The sequence below is a fragment of the Anolis carolinensis genome, chromosome 3 (assembly GCF_035594765.1).
Source record: "Anolis carolinensis isolate JA03-04 chromosome 3, rAnoCar3.1.pri, whole genome shotgun sequence".
NCBI classification, from domain to species: domain Eukaryota; kingdom Metazoa; phylum Chordata; class Lepidosauria; order Squamata; family Dactyloidae; genus Anolis; species Anolis carolinensis.
The window spans coordinates 85335629-85350337 of record NC_085843.1 but is presented as its reverse complement, the minus strand read 5'-3'; the positions used below and the strand labels follow the sequence as shown (position 1 = coordinate 85350337).

At 39.0% G+C, this 14709-nt stretch overlaps 1 protein-coding gene across 3 annotated transcripts in view; it reads right to left on the bottom strand.

Moving 5' to 3' along the window:
- Positions 1-3151: 3151 nt before the first annotated feature.
- Positions 3152-14709, bottom strand: part of med14 (mediator complex subunit 14) — a 45807-nt gene continuing 34249 nt past the window's right edge. For 2 of the 3 annotated variants that reach the window (XM_003218924.4, XM_008107398.3), the window contains exons 25-31: positions 13797-13979; positions 11918-12153; positions 8909-9088; positions 7707-7814; positions 7475-7600; positions 6094-6283; positions 3152-3726 (exon numbers count right to left, since the gene is read on the bottom strand). In XM_003218924.4, the coding sequence (XP_003218972.1) occupies positions 3653-3726; positions 6094-6283; positions 7475-7600; positions 7707-7814; positions 8909-9088; positions 11918-12153; positions 13797-13979 (1097 nt within the window). In that variant the 3' untranslated portion in view covers positions 3152-3652. Of the gene's footprint in view, positions 5678-6093; positions 6284-7474; positions 7601-7706; positions 7815-8908; positions 9089-11917; positions 12154-13796; positions 13980-14709 lie in introns of all 3 variants that reach the window. The other variant, XM_062975185.1, reaches the window with a different exon arrangement.

Genomic DNA, 14709 nt, shown 5'->3' with positions numbered 1-14709 from the left:
CTTTCGCCTTCCTTCTTTCTTGGGCTACTTCCAGTGTCTCAACAGACAGCCATTTTGCCTTCTTGGTTTTCTTTTTCTTTGGGACGTACTTTGTTGCTGCCTCCTGAACAATGTTGTGAACTTCTGTCCATAGTTCTGGGACTCTATTTATCAAGTCTAGTCCCTGAAATCTATTCTTCACTTCCACTGCATATTCATTAGGAATATTTGTGAGATCATATCTAATTGGTTTGTGTATATTCCCCATTCTCTTTAGTCTGATTCTAAATTTTGCAACAAGTTCGTGGTCTGAACTACAGTCAGCTCCAGGTCTTGTTTTCACCGACTGGATGGATGTCCGCCATCTTTGGCTGCAAAGGATGTAGTCAGTCTGATTTCGGTGTTGACCATCTGGTGAAGTCCATGTGTAAAGCCGTCTTTTAGGTTTCGGCTTTGATCTAACTGCGACATCACATCTGGGGCTACTTGGACTAGTCCTCTGCTCCTCCCCAGTAGCATTTTGACCATCTTCCGACCTGGGAGTCCTATCTTCCGATGGTATACCGACATTTCTCTGGTTGTACTAATCCACTTAGTTTTCATGGCAAGAATACTGGGGTGGTTTGCCATAAGAATGGATCTGCTCACCCTATCCTTATGCCGGGAGGAAAATGAGACATGCAGCGACTACCTTGATCCTCCTCCCCAACCCCCCCCCCCCCAAGCTTCAAGCTGTCCTCTCAGCATAATGAGGGCAAGACAGGAGATGGCCAAGAGCTCCAGAGGGCTCTCAGCTGCTGCGTTCCTTCCTCAGGCTGTCCTCTCGGAATAAGGACAGGGCTGCTCGCACCATCCTTATGCTGGGAAGAGGGCAAGACATGCAGTGGCTGAGAGTGCTCCAGAGGGCTCTCAGCTGCTATGTGCCTTCCTCCCCGTCCTTTCTGCATAAGGATGCAGTGGGTCACCAAGTCCTTATGCTGAGAGGACAAGGAAAATGAGGAGGGTCTGAGGTAAGCACCCAGGAGGCCGCATCCGGCCCCAGGCCTTAGTTTGTCCATGCCTGTGCTAGAGCCTTTCCTGCATCTCATATGGTGGCAAATGAGATTTGTTTTGTCCTCTTATGTTTTAGTAGGCAAACTGGTTGGTAAAGGCATGAGCAGCACTGCAGATTTTAAAGATGTACATAGGCATGGCAAACCTAAAAGTGCTCCTCAGAAATGCCTCCTATTGAGTTCAGTAGATTTATTACTCCTAAATAATTTGAGCATTAAAATCAAGACATAGATGGTTGGATTTGCCTTTAAATAACCATTTCATGCATTGGTTTTGAGACTTTATTTTTAAACTTTTTTAAAATGGAGGTCACAGACCTTCAAATTTCCAGTGGAGGGCCAGTGCATTCCACCCCACTATAAAACCAATTGATATCACCATTTCGGCACAGAAGGGGCCAGGCCAACCGCATCCTCAAGGAGCCTGGCCCTTACTACTTCCACATTCTGATCTGCAGCTCAGGAGTGATCCACATGAAATAGGTGCACAATGGAGCTGTACAGCAGGTCTCCAAGACTTTCCCATAGCACTCAGGCTACAAGTAAAGAGGCTTTGTGAAACGCTTGATTAGGACCTCATCACAGTGTAGATAAATTAAGAGTATTTGTAAAAGTATGAACCACACCAAGAACATGACTCGTGCATTCCTCCCACATGCCTGTGTCCTTCACTGAGTACTAAAGACATGACATTTTACCTTCTGCCTTACCTTAACCTTGCCCTGAAACCCTTGTCTTGTGCCTTCAAGCCATTTCTTACAGCAACCCTATAATGGGTTTTTCTTGTCAGGATTTGTTTAGAATGAGTTTACCTTTGCCTTCCCCAAAGGCTGACAGCATGACTTTCCCAAGATCACCCAGTGGGTTTCCATGGCCTAGCGAAGATTCGAACCCTGGTCTCCAAAGCCATAGTGTCATACTCCAACCAATACACAACACTGACTCTTCTTGAAATCCTAGGGCTCTGCAAGAAGTTACAAGTTCCATAAAAGTCAGTGATTGGAGAAAATGTTTTTGAGCTGTAGATACAGATGTTAATGCTTCCTGCGGGGTAAAAGGTTGAAAAAATGCAGCTTTAAGCTTTGAATGATGTATTACATTGGAATTAATCTTAAGCAAGTTTTCTGAAACAAAGCCAGCTTTAGGAATTCTGGTTTGTTACAACTCACTCTAATACTGTTAAACTATAGGACATGAGACAGCTCTACACAAAATCAATCATTTTGACTTCTCAAGAGCAACCATGGGCTGTGACATAAAGTCTTTTAAAGAACATAATATATTGACTGAGTGGGCAACTTACACAGGATGAAAGACAGGATCAGCATTGTTAGTAAGTTCAGAAAAAATGTGAAAAGTAGAGGAGGCCAAGTTTGATATCCAAATACTCAGGCTGGTAACGGCTAGAGTCAACATAGGGAAAAATCAAAACAATCTATTCAAAACGTGTGAGAAAAAACAAAAATGATAAAAGTATCATATAATGTAGATTGTTCCAAAATTGTAATTTTCACATATGATGCAGTATGAGTTGGGAGTGATTCAACAGGAAAGTTCCTGGTGTTCTGTGGTGAGTAGCTGAGTGAGAACATGAAATATGGTAAATTAAGAATTTGAAAATAAAACTTCCAGTTCCATATGCTTTTACCACGTACAGGTTTTGTTGCCCCACCTCAGAAGTGCCATTATACAATATAGCAGGAAAGGGTTATAAGTGAATTATCTTCAGTTATTTATGAACGTTATTAAACATTCTGAATTTCTTTCCATGTGCACTGCTTGTGGGAGCCATTTATTATAAATAGGAAGTTCAGGGGAGGGGGAACAGTAAATGGGCAGAGAAGGAACTGGAAACATTTATAAAATTGTGCTCAGAGGAAGTTGTGCTTTTAGATGATGGATGATCATCCTTCTACATTTTTTTGGCCTACAACATACAGCAGCCTTCATAAAAATAGCCAACACTGAGGAATTATGAGAACTACAGTTCAAAACAGTTGGAGACTCAGTTTCCCACCTATGTTAACTGATGAACTACCAAGAAACAGCATGACAACTCCATAGCAAGCAATATTTAAGAAGTTCTTCATGTATAAATGAACGTTTTTGAAATGACCACACATTTTTTAAAATCTAGTTTATTAAATATTGCTTTTGGGGGGGGGGTCATGTTTACAACAAGCCCAATTTTAAATGTTTCAAAGCAGTCATATTAAAATACAGCGTCAATATAAAGTTTGTCACAGTTTTACAGTATTCCAAAAATGACAGACCTGCCCTTAAAAAAAAGACTATTACACCAAGACATAGGAAAAAAACATTTAAATTAACAAATTTGGCATTTTCATAATCTTTGTAGTATAAAACAGAATATTAACTCTATTTACTGGCAAGCGGATACATAAATCTATTAAGAGTTTGAAACGTCTCCTCGAAACATACAGAGAACTGTACAAATTTTTTTTTATGAAAGTGCATCCCTGAAAGTAGGCCAATCCAATGTATTAGCTCTTTTTAAAAATGTGACACGTGAAAACGTCTCTTCCATTTTATATAACTGAAGGCTTTATTTCAGAGAAATGTTTTTGCGGCTTCATTTTTACCCTTTGCTTAAAAATAGCCTATGGACGCCCACCAGGGGGCAGTGTAAGGTTAGCCATTAAATCTCGAACAGCGGCAAAGATTGTACATTCACCTGGAACAAGGGAAAGAAACACAAGTTAGCGACAGAAATATGCGAACCATGGCAGCGATAAAGGCAATCAACAACACGTCAATTTGTCAAAGGGTGTGTCACAAATCAGTTTTTTGCAAGTAAATACAATTATGTTCAGGTGCAACTGTAACCCACTAACTTATACCATATAAACTGCCTTATTCTAGCCTATCAGAAACTGCAACCCACTAGTATGAAAAATAAAAATGTCAACAAGTTAGTAAAGCACATAATGCCACAAACTACTATTAGCATTCACCAAACACTGCAAATACACTTTCTTCACACAACTAGAAAAGCCAGGTTTAGTGCAAAATGTTGGGATTTGCCCAAGATGTGGATTCAAAATTTTCCTTAGCTATGAAGCTCTGTTCATCAGCCTATCATCACTTGCATGATTTAAAGAGGACAGAATGCAACAGCTTCCACATGTGTTCCTCTGTGCATACATATAATTTGAGAAATTTTACTTCTAAAGACTGAATGATTCAGGAAGGACTAGGCATGCATTATATGCCATTCTTCTAAAACAGAAAATCAAATTTCTGTTTGAAGACAAGAAACAATTGGTCAGTTAATGTTAGATGGTTAATTAGGATAATCACAACTAATAGCAGAATGAAAGCTGCTCCAACTGCTTATCCTTAGTGATGAAAAGCTAGCTTTATAAACTACTGCTATTAACAGGCACTGATACAAAATATTTTTTTCTCCACTTAAAGTACAAAAATACTAAATTAGACTAAGAAAGCACACATCTATTGTCAGTGACATCAAACATTAACTTACAGCAGAGTACTATTAAAAACAACAGTTTATGCTTCCATCAGTAATGAGCTCCTTTGCTGGTGGAATCTAAGACAAGGATCAGCCATAATTTCAGGACTAAGAGCTCACATTGAGTCTCCCTTTTGAAGTAAAAAGATTCACAAAAACTGTGCGGCTGCTGTTTTTGGAGTTGTTTTTTGTCTTCTTAGTTTGTATGGATTGCAAATGAATGGAGCCCTCTGTAAAATTTTGCTTATAAGACATAATTTATTATGTTGATGCCATTATCATTTGAAATAATGAGACAAAAATGCAATTACCACATTTTTCCAGTGTCAATAAAGCCACATGGGTGATACAATCAGAAGACCAATGCCATTACATCTGATAGAAATGCAGTTGCCTCCTGAAACAGTTTTTGGACGGCAGAAAATAGGTATCTCTGGCACATGCATGAGTTATGGGCAGCATGCACAATATTCCAACTGCTTGTGACACACAGCGTGGATGTAGTTTAACTCACCTTTATACCCAGGTGGAAGACAATGGCTAACCCTCCCAAATTGCAGCTTCCCTTAGTGCTGATCAGGGTTTCAGGATGGAGTGTTACCAAAGTAAAGGCAAGTATTTGAAGAGGCACCATCCACACCACTTCAATCCTATCAGCTGTTCCAGTGTAGTTAAATTTTATGTGTATATCCATACAGTGTCATTTTGGAGTCTATGCTGTAACACTACACTAAGAATATGCTAGCAATTCATTCAAATAAATTCACGATAGTGATTTTAATTACTAAACCAATAAGCAGTTAACAAGGGTATCTTTGCAGGGGAAAAACATTCCTGTGAAGAAGTTAGTGCTTTGGGTAAAAGCTCCATACCCAAGAACAGAACTGTTCAAAAAAGAATCACTTTTCAAAAGTTTATAACACTTTTATTAAAGGAAAAGTGAGACTGATTACAAAATGTTTCTCACAGAAACAAAGCAGGCAGCACAAGAGAAAAGATACAGTCAAGGTGAAATGTTAGTCATGGGATACAGAAAGTATAAGCCAGTGCTGTTAAGTTGTTACTTTATGGAGTAATTTATTAGTAGTTCCATCTTCCTGGCCCCCAGGCTTCCCTCAGAGGAGTGCAGTGGAGAACAAGTCAGGTAGGAAACCTTGTAACGGTAAATTACAAGAAATGGGAAAACATATTCCTACAGTGCAAGATGACTAATACGCACTAGTTTTCACAAAAATATATACACAGGGCTCACATGACAACACTTAAAATAGTGCAGCTATAACTACAATAACATGAGCCAAGTTATTAAGTGCATTAAACGAGCTTGGTCAATTTCATAAAGTCCATGTTGCACCAATAACCCAACCCTTCTGGCACCAAAGAGAGTTTGATTTAAACAATTTACCATTAGCATGCATTAATCTCAAACCAAGATCTTAAAGAGATTTTATAACGAGACCAATAAAAACAGATCACCACTAGTAATAAAGTGCAATCTGAAAGTTTTAAAAGTTGGATTTTGCCCATTCAAGCATGCAGAAAAGATGACCTACTGGACATGTACAGTACCTGGCCTTGGTGAATTCAGTTCTGCAAACCTCTTTAGAATATTGCTAACCATCATGGGCGCCGCAACAGAAGAGTTCTGCTGCCTAGGAATATCTGCCTGTTGTGTTGTCCCTGAAGCCATGTCATAAATGATTGGGACTATTATGCTCACGGCTTCCTGGGAGACTGTGGTCTTCTGTGTTAGCTGAAGCTGTGAACAGAACACAAACAGTAACTTTGTCAATTGACAACATACCTTTGATAGCAGTTGTGGTATAGGGCACAAGATCATTTACATTTCTTTATTACTGAAATGACTTGAATTTGTTCTGCCTTCATTTGCCCAATAGAAAAATTAAAGGAAATATAAACAGCTGCCAAGGCAGTTATTAAAATGTGATACAAGATGAGTATCCCTTATACAAAACACTTGGGATCAGAAATGTTTTGGATTTGTTTTTTAATATATTTTTTTCATATACATATAATGAGATATCTTCAAGATGAGACTCAAGTCAAACATGACATTGATTTATGTTTCTTATACACTTTATACACATAACCTGACAGTCACTTTATATACAAAATGTTTAATAATTTCATGCATGAAATAAAATGTATGTCCATTGAACCACCAAAACACAAAGGTGTCACTATCTCAGAACCCACATGAACCATTTTGGAATATTTCAGACTTGGGAATTCTGGATAAAGGGTAATCAATCTGTATCAAAATCTACTTCAAAATGTCAAGGCAAAATATGGTGGATGATAATCCATCAACAACTACAGACAAGAGAATGACAAACTAAGGTATGCTAGAAATTTGGTTCTATTGTATCTCTTTACATTTCCTAATTGCCCTATCTTTTCTACATGAAGAGAATTGTTTTCAACCTAACCAGACTAAGAAGTGTAATTAAAAATAAGTAGTTGCTTTCCAGTTGTATGATCATTACATAACAATTTTAACCATAATAACAGCTACATAAACAACTGAAAACCATCTATGGAACAGCTTTCATAGCAGTAGCCACCTTTCAATGGCATATATTTACAGAAATACGACACCATTTGAAGATCAGAGGAAAAGCTTCTTAAAATAAAATAGAGGGGTCTTCGGCTACTCATAAAACTCCATGTGTTAGTCACAAGTTCTCCAACAGAAAAAAAAGCAGAGAAAGAGTAGTCAGGTGTGCTCACGTGTAATTAAACCAGAGGGCTTAATCTAGAAATCAATTCATTGATTTTAATAGGATGTGCATTGCACAGTACTAAGCACTGGCTGAGATTTGATGCAAGCTACTATTAGATTACATCTTACAGATTCACTTATTCAGGATCAAAGCCTACAAAAAAAGCCCCAAAGAATACTAGAAACTGACTGTACTGCTTTACTTACGAAGAACAACATTTTGGATTTCAGCACAACCGCAGGTGTTCCTGGAGGCGCAATTGGTGGCGCACTTGGAGGAATTGTCAAACAAAACTGCACGTTCCATTTCAGCTGGCTTGCCTGATCCGGAAACTGTTTGAATAAAACATGCCATAAAAATAAGACATACAAATTACCCAGTCTTGAGTTTTGAAAGTAAGTACTTTTTGTTCCTCCAGTAAAGGTAAAACCAACTTACCAGTTCTAGTTTCATAATGTGTACACAGTCCCGGAGAATATGAGTAGGTGCTCCTAGCAGCTTCGTAAAGGCTATTAATGTATTGGCTTTGAAGGGTGGTCCTGCAACCTATAGGAAATGCAGCCTGTTAGCAGTACTTCTCCAGGTGTCCATGTAACTGTGTACTGTTTTGTTCAGTCAATAGTCAACACATGAGACAGTCATAGTGAAATCAAAATTACCAATGGCTAAGGATGACAATTACTATGCTGCCAGTTCTCAAAATACTGGCTGTCTTAATGTCCACAGCAACATCAATTCTAGGAAATAAGGTGAAACATCTGAAAATATGCAATGCCCAAGTTCAGTAGCATGGGTCTATCCCACACTGGTTCAAGCACATATAAAAGGAAAGTCACATGAATATAAACATGAGCCCTGTGAGCCTATAAATGGGAATAGGGAAAGCGCAGCCTATAGACTAAGGAGACCAGATGTGGTTTATGGCTATTAGAGGAATATTTTACCTTTCATTTATGCTGACTTTTCTCCCACTAGCTTCTTGACTTGTGAAAACCAGTCCAAATCGTTTGCATTTCTTTTTGGGGAACTGATGGTGCAGTGGGTTAAACCACTGAGCTGCTGGACTTGCCGACCGAAAGGTTGGCGGTTCGAATCCGGGGAGCGAAGTGAGCTGCTCCCACTGTTAGCCCCAGCTCCTGCCAACCTAGCGGTTCGCAAACATGCAAATGTGATCAATAGGTACTGCTCCAGCGGGAACGTAATGGTGCAGTCATGCCGGCCACATGACCTTGGAGGTGTCTACGGACAATGCCAGCTCTTCAGCTTAGAAATGGAGATGAGCACCAACACCCAGAGTCAGACACGACTAGACTTCATGTCAGGGGAAAACCTTTACCTTTACCTAGGAAGGTGAAGCAGTGGGATGAATCGTACAACAGGAGGAAATAATTTGGACTTGTTTCCACAAAGAAAGCAAGATGCCAATGTCTCAGATGAGGAACAAGGAAGAATGAATGAAAGATAAAATCCTATAGATCTCCTCTTAAATACTGTTAAGTAACATTGTGAAGTTTATAGACATTTTATTCATTTCTTGAACTAGTGACATTCTACTTAAGTTTTCCATGTGTTCATGCAAATAAAATTAGGATGCAATTACTCAAAGATCGAATTACTGATAAATAACATGAAGTACGTACTCTGGTTTCAAAAAATTTCTCCAAAACTTGTAGCTCTTCTTGTTTCCACTGCCCTGCAGTTTCAGGTGCTACTTTCAGTTGCAGTGTCTGGTTAGTTTTTGGGTTGAGGGCAACTCTACACTTCAGGGCATCCGTCTTGAACATGATCACACCCGGTTCATTGGAGTTGATTAGCTGTAGCTGTTTAAACAAAAAGTCAACGTACGCAATTGGAATGAAATTTAAAAAAACCTTTGCCATACTTGATTCTGGACAATACATTTAAGTTGAAGACATCTTAACACTTGCTGCATCTCAAATAGAATAAAACTCTAACCTAAGCTCAGAGCAATCCTTGGGTTTATAAAGTAGCTCAGCAAAAAAATTAAGTTCCTTTTGAAGTAATACATAGTATCCTGCAGCCACACAAGGAACAATTTATTTCATCCTCACTTAGCAGACTGCACTGTCTATTATGATCCTGAGTCCTTCTGCTAAGAATAATATGCTTTTTTGACCTTCTTAGAATACTCTGCAGAGAAGCTTGAACAAGTAACCAAGCTCACTATTTACATTACTGTTACTGTCTTTCTGTCCAGTCAAGAAGCTTAAAAAGCAAAATCATCCCCTAGTAACAGACCTAGATCACTTATGGAAAACTTCTTGTTAAATCTAGCTTTCAGCCTCATGTACAAAGATTTGGGTTGGAGACTAAAGTGAAGCTGTATGTATGCCTCCTTGGTATTTGACTGCAATGAACAGAAAGTTCACTGTGTTCCCTGGTGGTGCCTTTTTCAACTCCTCTCTCTTATGAAAACACAGGAAAAGAATAAATGGATGACAGTCGTAATTGTTTCACTCTGTCCAGAAAAAACGGGCAAGGCCAGGAAAGAAGTTTAATGGTAAACCATCTTGGCAGCTCTCCGACTGCCTTCTCATTCTACAACCATCTCATCTGGGCCCTTGGCACAAACATAATTACTGCTACAGTCAATATGTAATACATTTTCTATACCTACCACTATAGGAAGACTATATAGAGATTTAAAGATGGGCTTAAAGCTAACCTAAAAAATTTGCATAGACACAGGGAACTGGGAAGCCCTAGCCCTCAAGCACCCTAATTGGAGGACAGCTGTTAGTAATAGTGCTGTGGAATTCGAAGAGACATAATGGAGGGCATGTTACTCTGGCTTTTAAATTTTAATGTTTAATTTTTATTAGTCTTAACTTTTATGTCTTGTTTTTAAATTTTTATTCGTCAAAAAGTGATTTTTTAGTTGTGTGATGACTAATTTGCTGTAACGTTTCACTAGAATCATAGAGTTGGAAGAGACCTTGTGGGCCATCCAGTCCAACCCCCTGCCAAGAAGCAGGAAAATCGCATTCAAAGCACCCCCGACAGATGGCCATCCAGCCTCTGCTTAAAAGCCTCCAAAGGAGCCTCCACCACACTCCAGGGCAGAGAGTTCCACTGCCGAACGGCTCTCACAATTAGGAAGATCTTCCTAATGTTCGGGTGGAATCGCTTTTCCTGTAGTTTGAAGCCGTTGTTCTGCATCCTAATCTCCAGGCCAGCAGAAAACAAGCTTGCTCCCTCCTCCCTATGACTTCCCTCAAATACATAGCCCTCATCATGTCTCCTCTCAGCCTTCTCTTCTGCAGGCTAAACATGTCTGCACTACTGTCTGATGTCGATATCTAATATGTTATTATTTGATTTATGGTTTTTTAAATTTGCTTTTTTAAAGTCACACTTAACGGCATTGAATGTTTGCCACTGTATGTTGTGAACTGCCCTGAGTCCCCATTGGGGAGATGGGATGGGATAGAAATAAAGTTTTATTATTTTATTTTATTAAATGTGTCAAGTGGAAGGTGCATCATGCCAACCCTTGTCGGGACCGCCTTCCATCTGGAAATTGATGTCCTCATTGCAAAAGAACATTTAGATCCAAAATAGGTCCCTACAGTCAATTACGGACCCATTGCCAAGATTCTACACTTAGAAGGCAATCATACTCAGTCACGAATGATAGCCTATAACAATGACCAGATTACATACAACTATATGTCTTTTTCCCATTATAGGACTGAGAAAGAAAGGAAATTAGTAGTATTCCTAACAAGAAGCTGAGTATCCTAGCAACTAAAAGGAAGTTTAAGTAGAATTCAGATAAATTATTCAAAAAGTCACAAACCCCTACAAAATAGTATTTTGAATCTTAATTCTCTGTTATAAGTACCTTTTATATCTAAAATGGAAAATCTGTACCATTCCAGATTTTGTAAAGATTACAACTCTCACCTTTCTGAGCAAATCTAGCTATGAGTGTGACATAATAAAAACTGCAGTTCAACAATATCTGAAGGGACAGATCCCGCACCGTATTTCCTAATCCCAATTCCTGGTTTATTTGTGAACTTTAGGGCAATTTGAACTTGATCCAGTAACTAAACTGCATTTTTTCCAAATACAGGCTTCTAAAAAGGAACTTTGACTTTCTTCCCCAGCAATCCAGCATTGAAAAAATTCACAATGCTGAATAAGTTGCACCTTCTATCATTACAGATGAAGACACATTAAAGTCCAGTCTTAGTTCTCTTGAGGTAACAACTATCCCCAAAACCAAAGAAGGGAATGCTTAACCCTCAAGACATATACCACAGAATTCTTTATAATGCTTGCATGCAGAATTCTACAGGCAATGCACAAAGATTTCTTGGTAGTTCAGTTATTATAGAAATAATGCAGAACGTTGAACATCAATCATGCTTCACAACTGAAAAACAAATAGCTTCTCAAAAAGCAGACCTTAATAATAATAATAATAATAATAATAATAATAATAATAATAATAATAATTTTATTTTTGTATGCCGCCTCCATCTCCCCAACGGGGACTTGGAGCGGCTCACCTTCGTACCTTCTATTTCATATTAACCCATGGACCACAGGCTAGAAAAATACACTTAATTTTTTTTTCACTTCAGGCACTGCATTGCTAAGTATTCTGATTCCTCAAGTACCGTCTCCTGCTGGATAATCCTTTGGAGATGTCTTCTCATGATAACTGATCCAAGGAAACGTTCAAGTGGAGAGCAGAGATAGCTTCCCGCCAGCCCTGGCATAAGTCCAGGGGTGGGAGAGGGCAGGAGCAGGATGTTCAAGGCACTGTGAGTGAGAATTGTGGGAATAGATGCTGCCCAGGAACGGTGAGGTAGTTTACGAGGAGGTGGCATGTTGGTTGGCATTGCTTGGGAACCTAGTGGAAACAGGGGAGAAAAAGAATTATCTCACATCTCCTGTCAAGGGATGCACAATAATTCAAAAACTTCCAATGCTATGAAAAATTCCAAATAGGCAAGTGAGTATTATTTAGAAATAACACTCTCCCCTGTTTAGGATTTCATGAGCAGATTACGCTAAAATTCTGTAATGCCAAGATTAGGGAAAGCATATATTCTTATAAAAATATTAATATGAAAGCCAGAGCAATAATCCTTACCATAACTTAGTTATGCTTAGAGGCTTGGGTGACCTATTATTTGCAAATTAGCAATGTTTTACAGCTAGAATCAATGCAATAATGTAGCGACAGATAACTGAGCATCTTTCTGCCTTCTCAAGTTTGAAAGCTAATGCAGGAACAGTTCCAACAGTTTTATAACCAATTCTGTTTATCCAAAAATGTAATGTGTACCGTGTCAAATGGAAGAATGATAATTACTAGCATTTCCTATTTATGGGTGCTATCATCTCAGTGGAACCTAATGAGCCCTTCCTCGCTGCAAACAACTAAATTATGTAGGAGATGATGTAGACTATAATAAGATCCACTTTGTGTCATTTGGACAAGCATAGCCCATCTTGCTTTTACTCGAAAGAAGTGCAAATAATATAGATGCCTTTCATCGTCTATATGAGCCCCCAGTGGCGCAGGGGATTAAACTGCTGAGCTGCTGAACTTGCTGACCGAAAGGTTGGCGGTTCGAGCTTCTGGCAACCTAGCAGTTCTAAAACATGCCAATGTGAGTAGATCAATAGGTACCGCTCTGGCGGGACGGTAACGGCGCTCCATGCAGTCATGCCAGCCACATGACCTTGGAGGTGTCTACGGACAACGCCGTCTCTTCGGCATACAAATGGAGATGAGCACGAACCCCAGAGTTAGACACGACTAGACTTAACGTCAGGGGAAACCTCTACCTTTACCTTCATCTAGGCAAGGTTAAGCTGGGCAATTTATGTCATGAATACGCCATCCACCAAGAGTTGCCAGGCAAATGACAAACTAAAGAAAATCAGCCTTAAAAAGAAGTAGGCTGTGTCTTTGACTTCAATTCCCATTAGTCCCAGCCAGCATGGAAAGTGGTAAGGGATTATAGGAGATATCTCAAAATATTTGGAGAGCCAAAGATTCTTCCTGCCTAGCCTAAATATTTTAAAAGACTGGAAAAAACCCAAGAAATGTGAATTCTGTATGTAATATGTGTACCAAATTGAAAACTTGTAAAAAGTAAGGGCATAGACCCAAATAATCTTTGGAAGATGTTTACTTCACATTATAGCACTTACTGGCTACAGCAAATGCCATCTTGACAGTGAAAAATTGAGTGACTAGTTTACTCAAACCACTATTCTTAGAGTTATGCTAAGTATATATGCTCAACTAATCACATTACACTGATTAGATACAAAAGACAAATTAAGGTACTTAGGGTAATTGTTTTGTAACAATAAAGCAGTCAACTAATAACAATTAACCCTCTTGCTTACTTTTGAGTACTAGAATCATTATACCGTATCAACAAAGGTTTTGCAGTGTAATACTGAATAAGACTGAACCTCCACTTTGAATGGCATGGGATCTTGCCTTTTGTATCACCCATGCTTCATATGACTTACTTGTTCCCGCTCGTGGGGAATGAGAAGCATCTGGTATTGGAGAATGTAAGGAAGGGTTGGCTGGTGACATCCCAGGCATCCGTGCGGCTGGAGAGGGCCCAGAGACCTGAGGAGAGCCTGGCCAATTCCCTGGACGCTGGCTGGGGGACATCATTGTGTATGGTGAACTGGGATCTATGGTACCTATGGAAATGACAAAATCTGGGAAGTGACTTTTTCTCACAGAGAACATGCAGGTTCTAAGAAACTACAACTTTATAACAATGACACAGCTTATATTATCTTAACAGGACACTGATAAGACCAAATATGTTAAAATTACCCAGACAATTAAAAAAACCATTTCAAATGTTGATCTGAATGCTTTCCAGGCTCATTCAATTTACAAAACTTTAAGTGAGGGCTAAAATCAACAATGGCGACATATTTTTTCCCTATGGAGATCTTGCTACCATCCAATTACATATTTCAGAATTACATAAGAGAACTTTTGCCATTAGGTAGATTTGAAATAGGATCCATAAATTAAAATAATGCTGTGATTCAATGTTTATATTGATTCAAGAATACACCATGGTTGCAAATAAATGTTGAATTTTACTGATGCATGCAGTTACTAAAGCTACTGGGAGTGTAAGTAAAAGAAGAGAGGAAACCCAAAGATGATGCTGACAAAGCTGCCCAAGCCAAAGAAAGCTTTTCTTATTAATGACAGTATGCATTTGTGGGAGGCCACGACTTCTTTTCTCCCTGCATGGGAACTAGATACTCTTTATTCTGAAGGGGATCAGTACTGATGGTGGGATTTGTTCTGCAGCAATGGTAGCAGCACCTGCTAAATGAGGCAATTTTGGAAACCACACACACAGAAAGAATTCAAGGCTATTTGATCCGCTTTTTCTAACTTGCTAAG